Source organism: Hevea brasiliensis, chromosome 3 (genome assembly GCF_030052815.1).
Source record: "Hevea brasiliensis isolate MT/VB/25A 57/8 chromosome 3, ASM3005281v1, whole genome shotgun sequence".
Taxonomy (NCBI): domain Eukaryota; kingdom Viridiplantae; phylum Streptophyta; class Magnoliopsida; order Malpighiales; family Euphorbiaceae; genus Hevea; species Hevea brasiliensis.
Genome location: NC_079495.1, coordinates 70,097,546 through 70,120,712, shown reverse-complemented (window position 1 = coordinate 70,120,712; position 23,167 = coordinate 70,097,546). Strand labels below are relative to the sequence as shown.

The following is a 23,167-nucleotide window of genomic DNA, read 5'->3' as shown; positions in this document are numbered from 1 at the left end:
TATGTTTTGGAAAATTGTAATAGAACATGTTTTGAATTGTGATGGGCAATTTGCATGGAAAAAAAATGCAAATTTATGATTTGAATTGTGATGAACATAAAAATTATTGGATATTGGAATTGACTTTGAATCGAATTGTATTGTGATTTATGCTCACTAAAAGGATTGTGATATTGTTTTATATCTCACTATAGATGCTTGACTAAGTTATTACCCGTCTCTCTCATTTGTTGAGAAGACAATGGAGTTAGTTGTGTTTTGATTACCATGGTACGTGCACAGGCTTAGATTCTCCTCTTATTGGAGGTTAGATCTAAGTTTTTTTTTATGTTACGGCCCTTTCGAAAGATTCATCATTATGATGTGTACTGTGCACGATGATTTGACCTCCCCGATCATAGGGAGTTAGAATCACCCCGAAGATAGCCCTTTCGGATTAGTCTTGAATAGTTAGTGAGATACATAGTGGTTTTTGAAATACAGAATGGTTTTTGAGATATAGAATGGTTTTTGAGATACAGAATGGTTTTTGAGATACAGAATATTTTTGAATAGTAAAGAATTGTGATTTCAATTATGATTTATGTATAATTGATTTTGTTGGAATTACCTTAAATGGTTAGTTATGATTTGATAAATTGAACTTCGTGATCAAAGTCATTTTATAGAAATAATTCATATTATTGGCAATGAATATTTTCAGTTTTGGAATTTGATGAATATCCAGATTTCTAAATTATTTACTGTAATTTTTGTTAAGGTATATTGTACTATGTTTTAAATTATAGTTGTGCACCACTGAGTTCACCACTCAGCGATAGCTTTGTATGCTATCACAGGTGAAAAGAGCATAAAGCAATTTAGTAAGCTTCTTTGAAGAGACATTCAGATTAGCTCCAGGTTTACTCATGTACACAGGTTTTGATGTATGCATGTAATCATATATATGTAAATTATTTGAGCAGTTGTATAAAAACTCTTGTAAAACATTTTGGTATGTAATTAAATTTAAATTATTGTAAATGTAAATTTGAGATTTCATTTATTTGAATAGTTTTGTAATATAAATTTTGAGTCTTGTAATCAATGAAATGTTTCTTTATGATGAGATTAGTTTGAAAATGAATTGATTGTTTATTGAGAATTGAATTGTAAATTGAAATGAAGTTATTGGAGTTGTATTTGAGAAAACATATTGGGAGCATTTTCTTTTGCAGGGTTGAAGAACTGTTTTCTCAAAATACAGCCGGTACTTTGCCAAAATTTTGAAAAAATTTTATAACACCAGATTTTAATCGATGACTTAAATTTCACGAAAATTGTTTTAAAATCCCTTGTAGTATATCTAATGGGTTATCGATAGGTGAAGTACGGTAATTCATTAGGCGTACTGCGGGATCATATTACATCTTACGGGGGAGTAGGGTGTGACACTCACATGTCTGATCTCTCCCCCTCTAGAACCTTCTGTAGGTGTACATGGAGAACTGGGATAATATTTAATTTTTCGCTTACCGATGCGCCACCTAGGGTGTCGTGAGCATTCAATGCTCGGACGAGTATAAATAGGGAGGGCCCGAGTCATTCTCACACTTTGCTCTCTCTATTTCCTTGAGCCTCTTAAACACTTTCTCTCAATTTCTTTAACTTTTCCGAAGCTGATTTGCAACTTGGTATTAGTCTGATCTTTTTTTGGTCAGTTTTAACTTTATTGCATGAAAATGAGCAGCATCGATGGTCATAGAGTTGCAAGCCTACCCTCCGTTCACATCTCGTGGTCCTTAGAAGAGGGTGATGAGGCTAGACCAAGTGGGCGATCTAAACTTGTTACAACTATCATTCCAACCACCAGTCAGCCTGCCGGGCCAATGCCAAGACAAGCTCCGATGACGAGGAAGGAGAATATACTCGTGGACGAACTCCCATCAGTCCTGGAAATAGCCAATCTCGAATTAATTAGCCTAGAGTTCAATCTCCCAATCGACTCTTTCGAGCTTATTAAGTGTCATAGAGAACTTCGAGCTGATCACTTCTTCTATGAAGTAGATCTGATTATGGTGTATGAAGAGCAATTAAAAGTCGAGCTGCGGTTTCCTCTAGAATAATTTTATAAGGAAGTTCTAAGGTATCACCGAGTTTGCGTAGCTCAAGTACATCCAAACTCGTAGCAGACTCTAATGGCCTTCAAAGGTCTTTTCCGAGCTGAGGGACTTGAGCCCACAGTGAAAGTCTTCGCTGAACTGAACAGGCTTGCTCGGTGAAAAGATGATGAATTTTGGTTTTTCCAAGCAAAGCTGAACTGTGGGCTCTTCACCGATCTCCCTTCCTCGCTAAAAAATTGGAAGGATCAGTTCTTTATCCTTAGGAGCAAAGATCCCCATAATTTTGTGGGTATCCCACGTAGTTGGAATTACTTGATCCCAAAGCCAGAAAAAAAAATCACTCTGAATAAAGTCGAGGATGCCATGGTGAAAGAATTGAAAAACCAAGCAATGACTCACAGATACTCGTGTACATATGTGATCCTTGTTGAGCTGAAATGGTAGATAATGAGTGTGATCACCCACGAGAACATCGAGCTGCAACTCCCTGACCTCGGCCCTAGGTCAGGTAAAACCCGAATCTTTGATCTCTTAGTCCTAGTGATCTCACTAACTTGCTTTTTTGTGCAGATATGGCGAGAGGTGAGGCTGTAAAAGAAACTCAGAAGTGGAAAAAGGAGCTCAACAAGAAGGTGTTAGAAATGAAAAGAGCTGAAGCTTGAAAGAGAACCCGAAATGAAGAGACGAGATCCGAGGTTCAAATCCAAGAGCAACCGATCCCGGAGGTGCAAATTCTCACTCCGAAACCTCCCCCTCTATCAAAACCTCCTTCCCATCCTCTGGTCTCTTCGGCTACAAAGGGCGGATCCTTAGGGCAGGGAGCCTCATCTGGGCGACCTCTTTCACAAGGTGCTAGAATACTACTCCAATCACTGGAGAAAAATAAATCAGTGCAAGGCAACCTCAACTTAATAAAAGTATTGAGCACTACGATCTACTTTCTTGAGGATCAGACCAGAATGGGCCCTGAAAGTATTGATGATCTTCTCAGCCTCTCGATGAGTTTGAGCTCAGAAGCTATGGCAACCCAGTACGCAGTCAGAGAGAAGGTTTATGTTATGAAGAGGGAGATGTCAAAGATGGCCCAAGACGCGGTGGCAGGGCAGAACCAACTCTCTGCTACAAATGCTCAAATCGTTGAACTAGAACAACAGGTGAAGTCCTAAGAAGAGAGGGTAGTTCAGCTAGAGTAAGAACTTGACGATGTCTAGGTTAAGTTCTTCGAGGAGATCAAAGCGAAGGAGGAGGAGGCTCTGATGAAAGAAGCTGAGGCTTATGTGAAAGCCAATAGTGATCTCCTTGAGGTTGGAATAATTAGAGATCGGAAAAAACATTAAATTTATTAATGGTGTTTGAACAATTCAGGCCAGATAACTGATCACAAAACTAACCACAATTTGAAATTTTGAGGTATTTGAACAGAATGCAATATCAGATGATTCAAAGATCGGACATCGATTAGAACAGTTTTGAAACTTAAATAGTGAAAAGTTCAGAAAACAACCTAACTATGCCTGAGGCTGAATTATTCTGAAGTCACATTTATTTGGGAAACGATTTGAACCATTTTCGAGTTCAAATAAGTGACCTATCTTCATATCGTAATTTAGGTAACTTATTGAGATCGGATGATGTTAAGATGGGAAATTCATTCGCTGAAATTGCATCATAACTTTTAAAGAGAAATTTGTATATCAAACGAGTTGTGTATTTAAAGACCGACCAAAATATGATGTCTACAACAAACAAAATTTAATTTTAATTTAAATAATGATTATCTAATTAAATTTCATATACAAATAGGTTAAAAACACAAATAAATTGATTTTATTATTTACCAAGTAAATCCCTATTATTACCACAAACTTCATACAAAAATTTGTCTTTTTTGGAATTTAGAGTACTTACCTTCACAATAATTACAGTTGTCAATAGGGCAAGCTACCCTTAGAAAAAAGGCATTCTCCTCTAGTATGGCATGATTATCCCTGTCTTCCAAGTAAGCTCTATGCAATTATTGCCCTTTTTGGTACTTACATTGATTAAATCTTGAAAAACATTTCTTGAACTAAAAAAAAAAAAAAAAAAAAAAAAAAAAAAAAAAAACAGATAGAAGGAAGAGAGATTTATAGAGAGCTAATATCTTAGTGTGTTTTTTTTTTCTTCTCCTAGTGGGGTATTTATAGGGTTTGAGTGTAGAATTGTGATCTATTGATAGAGTTAGGAGGAGATAAAGCAAAAGATTAAATTAATAAGAATTTTAGTAAAAAAATTTATTTTCAAGAAATAAAAAATTTAGGTGGACTTTTTATTTAATTAAAATCCCTATTCAGATTTTATCAGGCCCATAAAGCCCAATTGGGCTTAGTTTTTTTTTTAATAAATTCTTATTATTAAATTTAAATAAAATAAATTTTATATAAATTTAATTTACCATTTTTTGCTCTTCAAAAGAATTTTCTTCAAAAATCATATCATAGGTATAATTATTTATTTTTAAAATCTATGACATAATTCTTAGCCGAAATATCAAGGATCACAAATTCAAATTTTGCAATGTTTGCCATGGTGGAGAAAGAAGAAAGTACCTTAAGTCTATTTCAAAACATATGTTTAGAATAGTAGAATCTCATGCTGATAACATATTATAAAAATAACAACAATCAAAGATAAGAAAAATATAGAGATAGAATGGAAAGAATATAAGGTTAAAGAATACTATTTACAGCATACAAATTATACCCCAGAAGACACAACATTAAGTGAGATATTAAATTGACATCCATCATAAATATAGATTTATAACAACAAAAATAAATAAATTGGCTGCCATGATAATTGATATAAAGGTTTTTTTTTTTTTTTAATGCAATATGAAATGGAAAACAAAATGATAAACATAAAAATGAATTAGGGCATATAGCAAATTCACATTCAAATTATTGCTTTTAAAAAATAATCAAATAATATTTAAAATATATATCACCCCCCTTTTATTAAATAAATTATTGCAATGTGTAAAGGGAAAAAGAACTATTCGGGACAGGCATAACAATGATTCTATGACATTTACCAAATTTCACATTTGAATGAATAAAAAAAAATTGATATTTGAATTATTAATTTAAAAAAAATATTTGAATTATATATATCCCTCACTTTTTCTATTTCAAATAAATTTTTATCTAACTTAAATAAAACAATATTTTTAATCTCACATTTTGATTATTTTTTAAAAAGAAAAAAAAATGATACATTTGAGAACTCAAATTTGTTGTTCAAATAAAATCTTCTAAAATAAAATTATATGCGAACGGTGTTAAAAAGCAAACTATTATTTTAATTTTTAATTTTATAATTAAATTATGGACACTTTACAATTTAATATATGAATTATGATAAAATCACATTTAGCCTCTCTAATTTATGTGAGAAATAAGTTAAATCTTTTTTTTTTTTTTTGAAAAATCTTATTAAAATTCACTGTTAATAAATCATAATTAAGTAGTTAATTCAAATTTAAGGACTAAATTATTACGAAATTAAAGGGGCAAACTACAATTTAGTATATGAGGTTTGATAAAATCCAAAACTTAATCTCTATATTATTAAAATCAAGCAATTTAATTTTTGAGATTTGACAAAACCTATAATTCCATTAAATTATCATTAATTTTAGTAAAAATAGCTAAAATATCCTGCTAATCTAAAAACAATTTAATCCCTAAAATTTTATTTTGATAATAATTTAGTCTTTGATATTCTTTTTATTAACAATTTAATTCTTATATTTTTAAAATATGAATCTTGTTAAATTAAAAAAATTTTAAATTTAAACTATTAAAATACAAATTAATTACTTTAAAATCCTTGAAAACTTTGGTCAGTTTTAAAATCATCCATATATTTTACAAATTGATCATTAAATATGATAACTACTTATAAATAAGCCCTTACAATTTTGTAAATTTTGATTTATGTCATTATTACACACACTGTTACATATAAAAAATCAAGGACTAAATAATTTTTATATTGAAAATAGAGTTAAAAATATTTTAATATTTTTGCCAAACCGTAATTTTAATGATAGAGACTAAAATATAAGTTAATTAAATTATCAAAGACTAAATTACTTAATTTTAAAACTACAGGGACTCATTTGTGGGTTCAATTAAATCTGAAGTACTAAATTACTAATAAAATAAAATCTCAAGAACTAAATTATTTTCAAACTGAAAATAGAGTTATGACATTTTAATCATTTTCACTAGAATTAATGATAGTTTAACTAAAATTCTAACAGCTTAAGTTATAAATTTTATCAAATCTCATTGACTAAATTATTAGGTTTTAAAAATATAAAAACTAATAAATTTGGATGAACTAAACTATTATAATTTTCAACTTATTAATGATGAATTTTAATAAAATGACTACTTTGTTGCAGCAACACCTCGGAATTAACTTATTTCTCATATAAAATAGAAAAACTAAACTTTAATTTTTGTCATACCTCAAAACCGAATTGTAAGTTACCCTTAAATTATTATTATATAATTGGGTTGCGGATGATGTCTCTGTTGGCCTTTTTCTGATGTTCTTTAAAGTTGATTCCTACAGAAAAATATTATGAAAAAAAAAATTAAAGTTATTTAATTTACTTTTAGAAAGATAAAATTAAATATTAATTACCAAATATATCATAGCTTTTACAATAATTTACCCAAAACGTAATAGAAGCCTCATGCATCTAGTCATCTAACAGTTGCTTTGAGATCTATAGTCCAACACATCAAATTTTGTACCATGAATTTCTTATTTAATAACAATGGCATCCACATGACATGGCATGCTCAAGTAGAGTCCAACCTCATCTTACGGATAGAACTCACCTTGTGTTCCAGAAATAGCCAAGTCATTGGCATTTCAATGATTTTTTCATGAGAAAAATTTTGATTATTATTAGGGCACTAAGCGGAGCCTATCGATAAAAAGACATTCACACTTTGCTTCGCCTCCACCTTAGCATGCCATGGCAGTGCCACATCATCACTGACAAGTGAAAACTCTTGCCTGGTGGATGCAATTATTATCCATTAAAGGCACTAAATGGAATTGAAAATGGATGCAAAGTTGAAGAAAGTTGAGATCATTTAACCTAAAATTAGAAAGCGTTAAGATTCTATTGGAAAACAACACACAGAGCTATCAACAAATATAGGATAAATTACAACTAAATCCCTGAGCTATAGCAAGTCAGTTCCTGGTTTGTTTTATGATTTGCTCTTAATTTGTCAATGAAGTTTATATTTGATAATCAAATAGTTACTCAAAAACAAATTAGGGATTGACTTGTGGATTTTATTATACCTCAGGACTTGGTTGTAATTTACCTAAAAATATATTATACAAAGACACACACTACTATAGACATTAAAGTTTCATAGAACCAGTAAGTAACATACATATACTTGTATGGTAAGATGTAGAGTGCAACCCATACACGTAAAACAAAATAACAATAAGAACTCACAAGGACATGAGTGCACGAAGATCATCTACTCTAACCTCATGCGCTTTTGCCCCCCGCCTTCCAAAAGCTTCCTTTGCCAGCTTCTTCTTCCTTTCCTGCATCTCTAATATCCTTTCCTCAATGCTGTTTCGAGCAATCAACCTTACAATCGTTACCTCCTCCTTCTGTCCAATTCTGTGGACACGGTCCATAGCCTGTTCCTCAACTGCTGGGTTCCACCATGGCTCCAACAAATACACTTTAGAAGCGGCTGCAAGGTTTATACCAGCTCCTGAAGCCTTGAGACTTGCAAGCAGAACGTTGGGTCCACCAGGTCCCGGCACTCCAAATTCTTTTATTACTTGAGCCCTCTTTTTTGCATTCATTGATCCATCTAAACGCAAGATCTTGAATCCTGCTGCTTTTAGTGGCTCCTCAAGTAATACCAACATCTTCTGGAATTGAGAAAAAACAACCGACTTTGCAGTTGGATCTTTAATTCTCACAGCTATGAGGAGTCTTATGAGGGTAGAGACCTTGGAAGAGTCAGTTGACCTTGAAGAAGAAATTTCAGTGTGAGAAGATTCAGGAGGGGCTGAGAACAGGTCAGACATTGTCAGAGAACGGCGACAAAGTGGACAGCAGGGCTTCATACGCTGCAGGGTTTTCAGAATGCAGGGTCGGCAAAATATGTGAGCACAGCGTGTAATTACAGTATCAGTTGGTGGACAAATGCAGATTGGGCAGTCAAAATCTTCACCATCTTGTAGCACAGCAACCACTTTTTCAAGCAACTCAGTGTTATTGGATACATCTGCTACAAATCAATTTCTGAATGGTTAGCAAGAGCAAAACAATAATCATAATACACAGGAACAATTGCAAGCACAAGCTCCAGTAATTAGAATGACATAATCACAAAACTCCTGGAAAAAATTTCCGTAAGTGAACATAGAAAAGTGATGCTTAACCAATCAGGCATTAAGCAATGAGCACCCATATTGCACATAATTGCATCCGCATGTTAGGAACAAGCCAGTTAGGAAAATACACGACTTGTGTTACCACAGTTGTACATAATTTCATCTACAAATAGCTTAAAAATGAAAAAAAAAATTTATTTTAAAAATATGTAAACATGGTTGATCGCAAAATATAGCAGTCCGTAGCCCACATGTACAATTATCCATCAAACACCAGATTAAAAAGCTTTATGAAATACAATGAATTGTCTTAAAGGCTCACCAGACCCTAATGTTGGTATGTCAAAGTGGCTCAAAAGAGCAGAGTACCTGTCTCTTAATGTGCCTTTGGTTTTGCTTTTAAAGATTTTCACATATTATGATAATTTATCGTTTTTTACTTGTACTGATCAATGCCACATTTTCTGATAAATCCACACCAAAGGAACTTTGTAGAAAAGCAGAATTAGATATCCTCATGACTATTTTAACTTCCTGCATTGTGATTCCATGAAAGGGCTAGATGCATGCACCCTTCCCCTTGCACTAAAGGGGCTGTGATGTAGAACCGCAAACAAATAGCACACACAAAGGAAGTGATGTAGAAGACAGAGAATTTAGAGAATTTCTTTTATATTTCTTCATACCAAAATGATTTACAAGAATTCCAATTTATACACAAAGGCTAAGACTAAATAGGAAACTAATAAATACAATGATTCCTAATTATATTCTAATTTATAGCTAATTTACACTAATTAAGGGATTCTAACACTCCCCCTCAAGTTGGTTCATGTATGTTGCACATGTCTAATTTGCAAACTAGGGTATGAAACCCCTTACAACTTAATCAGCTAACTAGTCTTTCGACCCTACATAAGAGATACTTAAAGAACCATTGACAACTTTTTCTTTTATGAAGTGTCTGTCAATCTCTATATGCTTGGTCCGATCATGCTGAATTGGATTGTAAACTATACTGATGGCAACTTTGTTATCACAGAACAAGGACAAACCACTAGCTTCCAACAATTTGAATTCCTCCATCAACTTTCGTAACCACAATAGTTCACAAATACCTTGAGTCATTGCTCTAAACTCAGCCTCCACACTAGAACTAGCTGTCACATTTTGCTTCTCCAAGTGACTAGATTACCACCAACAAAAGTACAGTAACCAGATGTTGATCTCCTATCATCAAGAGGTCCAGCCCAATCTGCATCTATAAAGGCCTTAATCTGAAGATGGTCATACTTTGAGAAAAGAAGTCCTTTCCCAGGTGCAAATTTTAAGTATCACAAGATGCGGAAAACAGCCTCCAAATGAGGTTCACAAGGATCATGCATATACTGACTCACTAGACTCACTGCATATGCTATATCTAGTCTGGCATGCGAAAGATAAATCAGTCTGCCAACCAACCTCCGATATCTCCCTGTATCCACTGATTCCCCAACTCTAGCTTGCAATTTGTGATATACCTCAATGGGAGACTCTGCTAGTTTACAACCTAGCATTCCTATTTCCTCCAACAGATCTAGTATGACTTCCTTTGAGAAATAAAGATTCCTTTATCTGATCTGGCAACCTCTTTTCCAATAAAATACTTTAGGCTTCATAAATCATTGATTTCAAACTTCTGTGCTAGTCGCTCCTTCAAATGAGTCATTTCTTCCCTATCATCACCAGTTACCACAATATCATCCACATAGACAATAAGCAGAGTGATCTTACCCTTATAGTGTTTTATAAACAATGTGTGATCAGCATTGCTTTGGCAGTATCCAAAGGAAACCATAGCCTTCCTGAACCTGTCAAACCATGCCCTAAGTGACTGTTTTAAGCCATACAGTGCTTTCTTCAATCTACAAACTTTTCCTCTGGTCTAAATTTCCATATACACTTCTTCCAAATCACCACGTAGAAAGGCATTTTTTACATCAAACTGTTGCAATTCCCACTCAAGATTTACTGCACATGATAGTAAAATTTTGATGGTATTCATTTTAGCAACAGGAGCCAAGATTTCTCGATAATCTACCCCATACGTCTATGTGAAGCATTTCGCTAACAACCCAGCCTTATACCTTTCAATTGAACCATCTGCTCTATGTTTCACAGTGAACACCCACTTGCATCCAACTGTTTTTTTCCTAGTGAAAGAGTAACAAGTTCTCATGTCTCATTCTTTGCAAGGGCTTTCATCTCCTCTACATTGGCTGCCTTCCATTTTGGATCAAGACATGCTTTCTTCCAATCCTGTGGGATAGAAACAGACAATAGAAAGGCTCTATAGGATGGAGACAAAGAATCATAAGAAATGAAGTTAGAGATGGGATGTTTAGTACAGATTCTAACACCTTTTCTGAGAGCAATAGGAATATCAAGATTATTATCAGAAGAAGGAAAAGTAGACTAAGAATTAAAATTAGACTCTTTAAGAACCAAAGGAGACTCATTACAGGCCTCAGGATGTTCAAGAATTGAATCTAGAGATTCCGATTGATCAGCAGTCTCCTGCTCAATGGCTATATATGTCTTGTTCCGTCGAGTATAGACTCTCAAATCTGATCTATTTAGTCTCCCTCGAGATTTAGGTTACTCCCCCTGAGTATCATTATTAGGTATAGGCTTTAAACCCAGATTTTCCCTTTGAAGTTAAAAGTTGGAAGAAGACAAAGAAGAAGGGAAAGACACTTCTTCTTCCTTCCTATGCTCCCCCTGAAGAGGTAGATGGAAATAAGATTCAGATTCCTAAAGGTAACATCCATGCTCACAAAATATTTCCGTATAGGAGGGTGGTAACGCCTATACCCCTTTTGAGTACTGGAATAACCAACAAAGACACACTTGAGGGCTCGAGGTTTTAACTTCCCCCTATTAGGCTGATGAACAAAGCAAACACAAACAAAGACCTTTGAAAGAACAATATATGAATTTTTACCTTGCAAAACCTCTAAAGAACTCTTAAACTCTAAAATCCGGAGTGGAATCCTGTTAATAAGATATGCAGCAGAAAGAATAGCACCCCGCCAGTAAGGTTTAGGAATATTCATTATAAACATAAGAGACCTAGCAACCTCAAGTAAGTGTCTATTTTTCTCTCAGACACTCCATTTTGAGCACTAATGTTAACACAACTAATCTGATGCAAAATTCCATGTGACTTCAAATATTCCTGAAAAACTCCATTCATATACTCTATGCCATTATCAGTTCTCAGTATTTTAACATGAGCATCAAACTGAGTGCTAATCATTTTGTGAAACTGCTGAAAACATGAAAATACTTCATTTTTCCCTTTCATCAGATATACCCAAGTTAACCTACTGCAACAATCAATAAAGGTCACAAACCATCTATAACCCGATAAAAACACAGTTTGAGTAGGCCCCCACACATCAAAATGGATAGTCATAAAAGGAACTGAAGCCTTATTATTTATTGCAGGATAAGATTGTCCAGTATGTTTGGCAAACTCACAAGCATCACATACTAACAATTCAGTTTTGCATTGCTTAAACAAAAGAGGATAAAGTTTCTCTAAAACAATATATAAAGGATGTCCAAGTCTCTTATGCCACTGGATAATTTCTTCCTCAACACCCATAGACTGTCCTAACATGACCTGATCAACACAATCATTCAATAAATATAGCTCATCTTGCCGTTTACCACTGTCAATCGTTATCCCTGTTATCAATTCCTGAAATACACAATGAGTGAGAAGAAATTCAATTTTGCAGTTGAGAGCTTTTGTGATAGAACTGACAGACAAAAGATTAATAGGAAAGCTAGGCACATGTAAGACAGAACTAAGACTTATAGTAGGAGTGCATTTAACAGAACCTGTTCCAAAAACATTCGATAAGAATCCATCCGCAGTGTGGACTTTTTCTTTGCCTGAACATGAAGAATAGGATATGAATTTATTCGAAGAGCCTATCATATGTTTGTTTGCTCCAGAATCTATAATCCAAAATGAATTATTATGATTGACAAGAAAAACATTATCTGAGTTGACGAAGTTAAAAGAGGCAACTGTAGTGGATTGTGATTAAAGCTGTAACAGGAATCGCCTTAGAGTCTGTACCTCTTCATTGGAAAACATCCCAGTGATAGCAATATCTTCAGAAACACTCACAGCCTCAGATACATTTGCTTGTGGTCTAGCAGGGCCCGTCCTTTTTCCTCCACGCCCTTTAGTTGGGCGGCCATACAGCTTCCAACATTGTTCTTTGGTGTGGCGGGATTTCCCACAGTAGTCACAATGCAAGTGATCCTCATCTGATGGACCATGTAACTGTTCTCGTAAGGAGTTAACAGGGAGTTAACAGTCAGCCCAGCCTTATCAACAGCTGTAGAATTGATCATGACAGTCCTTCTGCTCTCCTCCTGCTGAACATAAGAATATGTCTGCCTTAAAGTGGGCAAAGGATCCTTATCAAGTACTTGGACCCGAATCTGATCATACTCCACATTTAGCCCAGCAAGAAAATCATATATGCGCTCCTTCTCAATCAATTTCTGGAACTTAACTGCATCAGCCGGACATGAAGGCTGAAAGTCCTGATAAAAATCAAACTCTTGCCATAGACCACTCAATTCCGCATAATACTGAGCAACAGTCAACTCACCTTGTTTCATTCCATGAACCTTGTTCCTAAGCTCATAAACTTGTGCATATTCTCAACTTTAGAATAGGTCTAAGGCTGCACTGTCCAACAGTAAATACCCACGAGCTATATAAGGTTGCATAAAATTGATGAGCCATGACATAACAAGAGAGTTCTCCGACTCCCACTGATTGTAGGTGGAACTAGCACTTTCTGGCTTTTTCTTATCTCCAGTGATATACCCTTGCAGTCCTCCAGCCTGAATAAACAGTAGACAAGATCTAGACCATGCCAAATAATTAGTTCCATCCAGCTTTACAGAACTAATTTGTAAAGAGGGATTATCACCGACAAATTCAGCTTTTGTTTCAGAGGCTTCCTTCTTTCCATCAGTCATTTTTCAATTAAAGGAATAGGTACTAAGGCAAAAAGCAAGAAACTTGGCAACGGAAGGTACCAAAAAAAAAATAAATGTGCAAACTAGGTGTAGAAACACGTTGGTCAGAGGCGTGCCAAACAAGAAAGATCGTCCGCCAAAGAAATCACAGGAAAAAGGGTGCACGCACCAGTGCGTGAAGAATGATGCAAGGCTTCTGGAGGCGCGTGAGCTCAAGTGCTTTACCGGACGGCGGCGGGACTCCGGGCGTAGGCTGGTCGGCTGGTGTCCTTCCTCCTCAGGTGGGTGGTGACAGCCACTTCCCTTCTTAGAATGACATAGAAGCTTGACCCACAAAAAACTACCCAGAACTACACTGTTCGCACCAAAGCTCTGATACTATGTAGAAGATAGAGAATTTAGAGAATTTCTTTTATATTTCTTCATACCATAATGATTTACAAGAATTCTAATTTATACACAAAGGTTAGGACTAAATAGGAAACTAATAAATACAATGATTCCTAATTATATTCTAATTTACAGCTAATTTACACTAATTAAGGGATTCTAACAAGTGACACTCAAAATTCTGTTAATTCTCAATGTTCAAATATGCTGAAAGCCTGAAACTCTAGAAGAATACCTGTTACTAGTGTTATCAAGGCGAAAGGCGACAGAGCACCTTATGGCCTTAGGCAAGAGGCGAGGCAAGAGCCTTTTTGAAGCAAGGCGTTATAATCTTAATTGTCAAAATTACATATATATGTGTGTGTGTGTGTGTGTGTGTGTGTGTGTGTGTGTGTGTGTGTACTTATAACAATGACTATATAAATTAAACAATAATTAACAAAAACAAAAAGAAAAATAATCAAATTAATAATAAATTAATAATTCCTATATAAAATGAACAACTAATTAACCAAAAAAAAAAGTAAAACTAATTAAATTAACAAGAATAACAATTAAAAAGTAAATTAATTACAAACAAATTGACAATACTCATATTAATTAAACAATAAATTAATAAGAACAAAAAGTGAAATAATCACATTAACAATAGAATAATAATTACTATATAAAATAAACAACTAATGAGAATTAATGTCTAATTAACAAAGGAGAAGGGTGAATATTGCTTGCATTCAGGAGACTAAATGGGTAGGAGAGAAAAGTAAGGAAGTGGGTAATTCAGGGTACAAACTGTGATTTACCGGAAATGAGAGAAATAAGAACGGAGTGGACATAATCATAGACAAGACATTGAAAGACGCAGTAATAGCTGTGAAAAGAGTAGGAGATAGAATTATACTAGTAAAGATAGTACTAGAAGGAGAAACAATAAATATAGTTAGTGCTTATGCCCCACAAATAGGACTACACAGTGAGAGTAAACAAAGGTTTTGGGAAGATATGGATGATTTAATGCAAAGCATACCGAATGAAGAGAATGTTTTCATTGGTGGAGATTTGAATGGACATGTAGGAAGTGATAAACAAGGTTATGAGAATGTTCATGGAGGTTTTGGCTTTGGAAGTCAAAATGAGGAGGGAAAAAGCATCCTAGATTTTGCTATGGCATACGACCTAATGCTAGCAAATACCTACTTTATAAAAAGAGAGTCACATTTAGTGACTTTCAAAAGTGGGCAACATAGAAGCCAAATCGACTTCCTCTTAACCAGGAAGACAAATAGAGCTCTATGCAAGGATTGCAAGGTCATTCCAGGAGAGACTTTAACAAGTCAACATCGGTTGGTGGTCTTGGATGTCAAGTTTAGGAACAATTTAAGTAAGGTCAGAAGAAATAGTGTAGCTCGAACAAAGTGGTGGGAGTTCAAAGGAGTAAAGCAAGTGAAGTTCAAAAATGAGCTTCTCGAGTCCGAAGTATGGAAGCTGGATATGGAGGCCAATGATATGTGGATACAGATGGCATCAAAGATTAGAGAAGTAGCTAGAAAAGTACTTGGAGAGTCTAAAGGACATGGACCACCCTCAAAAGAGAGATGGTGGAGAAATGAGGAAGTACAAAAGGCAGTGACGAGAAAAATGGAATGTTATAAGAAATTACCTAAATGTGATAATAATGAGGCATATGAACAGTACAACATAGCAAAGAAAGAGGCAAAAAAGACAGTTAGTCAAGCAAGAGCACATGCCTTTGAAAAGTTATATGAGAAACTTGGAACTAAAGAAGGGGAGAAAGATATTTATAGATTAGCAAGGAGGAGAGAAAGGAAATATCAAGATCTCAATCAAGTTAGGTGCATTAAGGATAAAGAAGGAAAAGTGTTGGTGAAAGATGAGGACATTAAAGAAAGATGGAGAAATTATTTTAATGATCTCTTTAATAATAATCAAAATAGTAATAGCGTGAATATAGATTATAAAACGATAGAAAAGAATGTGAATTATACTAGAAAGATTAGATCTTTAGAAGTAAAGAAAGCACTTAAGAGAATGAAAGTGGGTAAAGCCTGTGGACCCAATGAAATACCAATTGAAGTGTGGAAATGTTTGGGAGATATGGGAGTGGCATAGTTAACTAAATTATTTAATAAAATTCTAAACTCAAAGAAAACGCCAGATGAATGGAGGAGGAGTATCTTAGTACCTATTTTTAAAAATAAGGGAGACATACAGAATTGCTCAAACTATAGGGGAATTAAACTCATGAGCCATACTATGAAGTTGTGGGAGAGAGTTGTGGAGCATCGACTACGTCATGATACTTCTATCTCTCTCAATCAATTTATTTTCATGCCCGGTCGTTCAACTATGGAAGCGATTTTTCTCATTAGAAGCTTGATGGAGAAATATAGAGATGTGAAGAAAGATCTACACATGGTTTTTATTGATTTGGAGAAGGCTTATGATGGTGTTCCAAGAGATGTCTTATGGAATGTATTAGAACAAAAGAGGGTATCTATAAGGTACATACAAGTGTTGAACGATATGTATGAAGGAGCAACTACTATTGTGCGCACGGTGGGAGGGGACACGAGATTTTCCGATCTCAATTGGATTACACCAGGGATCAGCCATAAGCCCTTACCTTTTTACATTAGTTTTAGATGAATTGACGAAACATATACAAGAGAGTATTCCTTGGTGCATGATGTTTGCGGATGATATTATTCTGATAGATGAGACACGAGAAGAAGTCAATAGAAAGCTAGAGCTTTGAAAAAGTGCTCTAGAGTCAAAGGGTTTTAAGTTAAGTAGAACGAAGACAGAATACATGCATTGCAAGTTCAGTGAAGGCCAAACTGGTGATAAGGAAGGAGTTAGTAATCACTTTAAATATCTAGGCTCAGTCCTTCAAGTAGATGGGGGATGTGAGGAAGATGTTAGTCATAGGATTAAAGCCGGATGGTTGAAGTGGAGACGTGCCATGGGAGTTTTATGTGATCATAAGATTCCCAATAAGTTGAAAGGAAAATTTTACCATACAGCCATACGACCGGCTATGTTATATGGTAGTGAGTGTTGGGCACTGAAAGAGTCGTATGCATCTAAGATAAGAGTTGCAGAGATGAGAAAATTAATCTAAGTGGCCATACTAGACTAGATAAAGTCTGTAATGAGAGTATTAGAGAAAAGGTAGGAGTGGTGCCAATTGAAAATAAGTTGAGAGAAGGGAGATTGAGGTGGTTTGATCATGTGAAACGTAGAAATACAGAGGCTCCAGTTAGACAAGTAGAGCACATTAGGTTAGAGGATAGAAAAAAAAAAAGGGATAGACCTAAATTGACTTGGAGGAGAGTAGTACAACATGACCTAGAAGCATTACACATTTCTGAGGACTTAACCCAAAATTGTTTAGAGTGGAGAAAGCGAATCCATATAGTCGATCCCAAATTTTTGGGATAAAGGCTTAGTTGAGTTGAGTTGAGTTAACAAGATAAAAAGTAAAATTAATCAAATTAACAAGAATAACAAGTAAAAAGTAAATTAATTATCATAAATTAACAATACCCATATTAAATAATCAACCAATCAATAAGTAAAATAATTAATTTAACAATATTCATGTTAAATAATTAAATAATTAACAAATAAAATAATTAATTTAACAATATCTATGAAATTTAAATAATTAATTAATAAAAATAAAAGGTAAAATAATTAAATTAATAGCAAGTAATTAACTTATTAATAAAACCAAGCACAGAGAAGGAGAAGGAAAGGAAAAAAAAAAAAAGAGAGGGCAGACTGTTGTACATCGACAACATAACAAGGTAGGAAGAACCGAAGAACTCAACTAGGAAGAAAGAGAAGGAGAAGGAGGAGGAAAAGGAAAAGAAAAGAAAAAAAATTTGCAGTGCTGCTGCGTTTTCCAAAGAAAAGTGCAGCAGAGGAAGATAAGATGACAGAGGAGGAAAAAGATAGCAGAAACAAAGGAGAGAGAGAGAGAGAGAGAGAGAGAGAGAGACAGACAACAGGTAAGTGTGTAGGGTTTTATATTTTTGTCTAAAAAAATTAAAAAAAAAAAAAAGGGAGATTCTGCTCTGTTTTAAAGAGGCGACGCCTCTCGCCCGCCTGATTTCTTGCCTCGCCGGCATGAGGCGTCGACTCTGGAGGTGCCAAGAGGGGCGACCCAGTCGAGGCGGTAGAGGGGCGCCTCACCTCACCTCGCCTCGCCTCGCCTGGGCGCCTCCCACGCCTTTAATAACACTGCCTGTTACATAAGTATTTATTGACTAATAAGTAATATTTAATCCTACCACCACTAGGATTAGGAATCCTACAATAGAAAAATAATAAACCAATACTAATTAGGAAATTCTAAACTTACTCTAACCTTTAAATATTCCTAATATAAATTGTACTAAAAAAATCTGAATTAAAGATCTTAATTTCACAATTAAAAATGATATCAAAATAATTTCTAAATCTCATTTTCCTTGACTGCATCAAGTAGTTTCCTTGGTTATAACCCACAAACTATTATTGTCGTTTCACTCTAATGAATCCTAATTGAAAAAGACACTGAAATGAAAAACTTGCGTAGATGATAATGATCTGCAACCCCTTCAGAATAAAATTTCACCTATGAGCATTTGATCTGCCATCTAAATTTCCAGTCACTAGTTCCCGAAGCTGCATTTACCTAGGAATATGAGACGTTAGAACTTAAGGGCATCCTTCAAAATTTCCTATATCCACAATAACTCCAAAGATGTTATCACACATCAACTCTAAACAAAAAAATCATAGTTGATTATCAACAAGAGGAAGTACCCAATTATTATCAACATTCAAATCATGAACACCTCAAAAGTCCCTCTTCCAAAACCCATTTAATACCCCTGTAGTTTGATCATTTAGGAAAGCAATTTCAGCATCATTTAGAACAAGCAGTCTAAGAAAAAAAAAATTGACCAACCAGTAATATATGGGAAATACATTGTCAATACTTCATAAACTACACTAAAACATTGAATGAGTAACCAACTTGTAAACATCACATCTTCAATTGCAGTAATATTTTGACAGGCTTGCTAAAATTTTGCATATGTTCTCTCTATCTCCCTCCTCTGTGAACTTTCCATCCTCTACAACCATCTCCTTAACAAAGCCTTACTAAAGATCTCTTATTTTCTATTACTAAACCCCTTTTCCAGTCAACTGAATGGTATTAACTCATCATCCAATAAACTCTCCCCAATCCTCCGAAAAGAAAGTTGAACTAAATTTCCCTTGAAAACTCTTTAACCCATTGTTGCAGAAGTTGAAACATGAAATAAGAACATAAAATATGTAGATAAATGGGGCAAGGTGCTATCGACCAATAATTGAAGGGCCCCAACTCTTCATGCTTCTGTCCAATTTCTTCTAAAGAGCCTACAAATAATTAGCTGTAAATGAAGAAGTGTATTGCTCTAAAATTTTTCTTTAACCTTCACAATGATTATAAAGTTCTTAGTATCCCATGAGATTTTTGTTATTCAGTTACACACCATATAAGCCATTATTGGATTTGTCCTCTCCATCAATATTAATGGTGATACAAAAAGTTTTGCTATAGAAACCTATAAATTTTATCCAACCTTACCTTAAAGCAAGCCTGCATATCCCATAAGCCAAATTCCCTAGTCCTATAGTGGTAGTGCGAGTGCAATCATCCCCACTCCCACACACCAACCCACCCACCCGCCCCCCTCCCCCCTCTCCTTGCTGCCCTTTCTCTTAGATGGGGACAAGTTTGGTTCACTTTGGATATGGAATGGGAATACAAAATGGATGTTTCCTATTCCAAGTCCATTTCAGAAAATTTAATAACAATCCTTAAAATCATATTTAAGAATAGATGCCATATTCACCTAATTTCAAGTTACTAAAATATAAAAATAATATAAAAAGTTTGGATTCCTTATACACTAAAGAAAAAGAATCTAAACCAATGAGCTCTAATTCAGTGGTATTGAAGCCATCTTTAAAGCTGTGAGGTCTCAAATTTGAGTCCTGGTCAGTCAAATCAATCAAAAAGAAAAAGAATCTCATTCTAGGAATTTCAATCCTTTAATTCTAAAGCAAATCAAATGTGGCTTAAAGTTAAAGAAAACAGATTCAAGGATTTGTAGATTTTCTGTATGCCTCTACATGATATGTTATCATCTCCTCTTCAAGATAAGTCATAATTAAATTGGTAATATTATATTAATACACCAATAGAATAAATGTAACCTCTGAAACTACACAAGCCAAATTAAAATCATCGTCTCTGGGAAATCCAAGCATGTAAATTGAAAGCAGATTTATATTGAACTAAATTGAATGGCCAATCAAATTAAATTAAGATTAAGCTCAACTGTACTACTTTCTCAACCAAAATTCCGTGGAAAGTAAAGCTTGAAAGTGATTCACTTTCCAGCTAAATAAGCAAATAACTTCCAATAACTGAAACAAAATAATGCAAGTAAAATTAAAAGTTTCCGATACCTTCAATGCATTTAGAAGGGAGTAGCGACCTCAGATCTGAAGGGCACAATGCCAGATTATTACATATCTGCCGAAGTCGTAAAATGATGCAAAGTATAGTTGAATAGTTGGTCGTTAGACTACCAGCATTAATAAAACCTTGGATAACACCCTTGGCTTCCCCTTCCATCTGGTCATACAATTCACGTTCTTCACCAGAAAGTTCAATGTAGTGTGTCTCTACAGTTTTAGACGGCAATCCAACCAAACCCTTGTCCTTTGTTCTCCGCAAAGATATTGTTGCCATTAAAACCTAAAATCACATGAAGTTGTGATGCAAGTTGTAGCTTAACACTAACATAGAAATAAAGAAAACTTATCAATTACATCTCTTCTTCAAAAGGAACAGCAGAATGTCATTAAAGGGGAAAAATAGAATAATTAATTTTGATTGGCAAAGCATTCAGCAAATAAGGTTAATTTAGAAAGCACTGGCCGACTTAGAAAGGAGCATTCACTAGGTACAGAGGCTCCAAGGGTCTAACAGCTCTTGATAGACCTACTATGCCTATCTGATTTCCACTTGCATCTCATTGTTCTAATGAAAAGCACAAAAAAGGATAGGTAATTACTTTAGTTTATAGGTAGGAAATAGCAAGGGAAAAAATTTATTAAAAAAAAAAAGAAAAAAAATTAAAAGAGGATCATGGACAGTCTACCTATGCCCCAAGTTCCTATTCCCCCACCCTAAAAATACTGGAATAATGATTAAAATAAGCTAAATAAGAATTCACTGTGTGCAATTCTGAACAAATTTCTAGTCCTATGGCCAATCAAATAAGTGATAGAAATTACAGTAGATATTCAATGAAAGCAGTTTCTCAGTTTAATTTCTAATATTCTTTTTCCCATTTCTTGGTTCTATTTTCCATTTGGAAAATTAAAAAACATGTTTATTTTTGTCTTTAGTCTCCACAGCTTTTTTACTTCATGTAGAATGTTTGTATTGGTATTAGACACTTAATTTATTAGACCATCCCTTCTTTTCCTCTCCTAGTATGTGGTTTGAGATTTGTATTTTCAAATATTTTCCAACCAAAAATTCCAAAGATTTTTTATGCAAATTGTATTCCTAGAGATTTTAGGAGTACTTATTTTAGGAAAAAAATATAGAAAATAAGAATCTTTAGAGACTTTATGATTGTGTATCCCTAATTGGATTAGGGTTCCTATTTAAATTGGGATTCTTAAATTCCTAAATAGATTGGGATCCTATATTCCTAATTAGGGTTATACAAACACTATATATAGGCATAGTGGTTCTCATTATTTTTCAAGCTTTGTTATGACAATTTTTGTGAGATCAATAATATCTTAACAATTAGCTCTCTCCTCAAGGATTGATACTTGATTTCTCCTAGTTCTTGATTCTTCCTTGTTTGTTTTACATCAATTTTGGTAACAAAGCCCAATTTCAATCCACTCCATTGACCCTTAACCTTGTTTCCCATATGTTCCTCGCAAAGCTTGAACATCCAATCTGTTCCAAGCCTTCGATAAACAGAGTCAGCCACCCCAATCCCTCAAACACCCCTACCTTTATTCCTTTGAAATACCTTTTACTATTTAAAAAAATAAATAAAAAAAAAAAAACTTAAAGAAACAGAGCACCAGTAGCATCATTCTTCCCTTCACACAAGCCACCACCATCTGGTCATCCAACAGCCTCAAACTCATCCCTAGTTGACTCACCCGCTTGTGGCAAGTCCTAAGAGACTTCTTTGGTCGCCTAAAGTTGGCCAAATCCCAAGATCCAACCGAATCAAGAGAAGACCTGACAACTGCAATTTTTACGGCATCAACCCCTTCCTAGACACTCACCGGCCGCCAATCTACAAATTGCCGTTGTTGGAACCTCCATCCGACTTCTCAGTTAGAAGATCCGACCGGGTTGGGTCAAGAGATCTATTGGATAAGAGAGATAAGCTCACCACAGCTTCAGTGAGCCGTGTTTCACCTGATTTGTCTCCAACTCTACACTGATAACGTCACTGCCACATCATCACTGCCACGTCAGTAAAAAATTGAATATGACTTACCTGACTAATTTCAACATTCTAAGTCCAATTTTGGCATCCGTATTTGCAAAGCACAGCTACAATGGGCTAAATTTTGTGTTTTCAGTGAGGTACGCTTCTCTACTTGAAACTTGATTATTATTCGTAAATTAGGTAGTTTTGTAATATGTGTTTTAAATCCAAGAATTTGCTTCATAATTCACCTTACCCATTTAACATTAGCCCTACATTGTTTCATTCCTTTAATTCTATCTCTCTACTTATATACCATGCATACATTTATACAATCACCCATAACTTTGACATAATCATTAAAATTGGGTTCAATATTCTTATTGATGTGTGTTTGCATTTTGTTATTTGCATTAATTTTTAATAATTGAAGTCTGCTAAGCCCTTCACCATGACTAAAGATAAGAACCATTCCTCTGCCTCACAACCACCTCATAATTCCAAATTACATGATCAACCTAAATTTGTTGAATTAAAAAAACAAGTGGAACAACTTACAGTACATCTGAAAGCTATGGGAAAACTAATTGTAATAGAAGAAGAATTTGTTAAGCAATACCGAGGATCACCTTATTCTGTTGA

The 23,167-nt window shown here is 34.6% G+C and overlaps 1 protein-coding gene across 2 annotated transcripts in view; it reads right to left on the bottom strand.

Moving 5' to 3' along the window:
- Nucleotides 1-7,530: 7,530 nt before the first annotated feature.
- LOC110650415 (putative SWI/SNF-related matrix-associated actin-dependent regulator of chromatin subfamily A member 3-like 1) overlaps nt 7,531-23,167 on the bottom strand; it is a 40,594-nt gene continuing 24,957 nt past the window's right edge. The window contains exons 2-3 of one of the 2 annotated variants that reach the window (XM_021805373.2): nt 20,517-20,808; nt 7,531-8,434 (exon numbers count right to left, since the gene is read on the bottom strand). In XM_021805373.2, coding sequence (XP_021661065.1) covers nt 7,635-8,434; nt 20,517-20,808 — 1,092 coding nt within the window. In that variant the 3' untranslated portion in view covers nt 7,531-7,634. The remainder of the gene's footprint in view (nt 8,435-20,516; nt 20,809-23,167) is intronic. The other variant, XM_021805378.2, reaches the window with a different exon arrangement.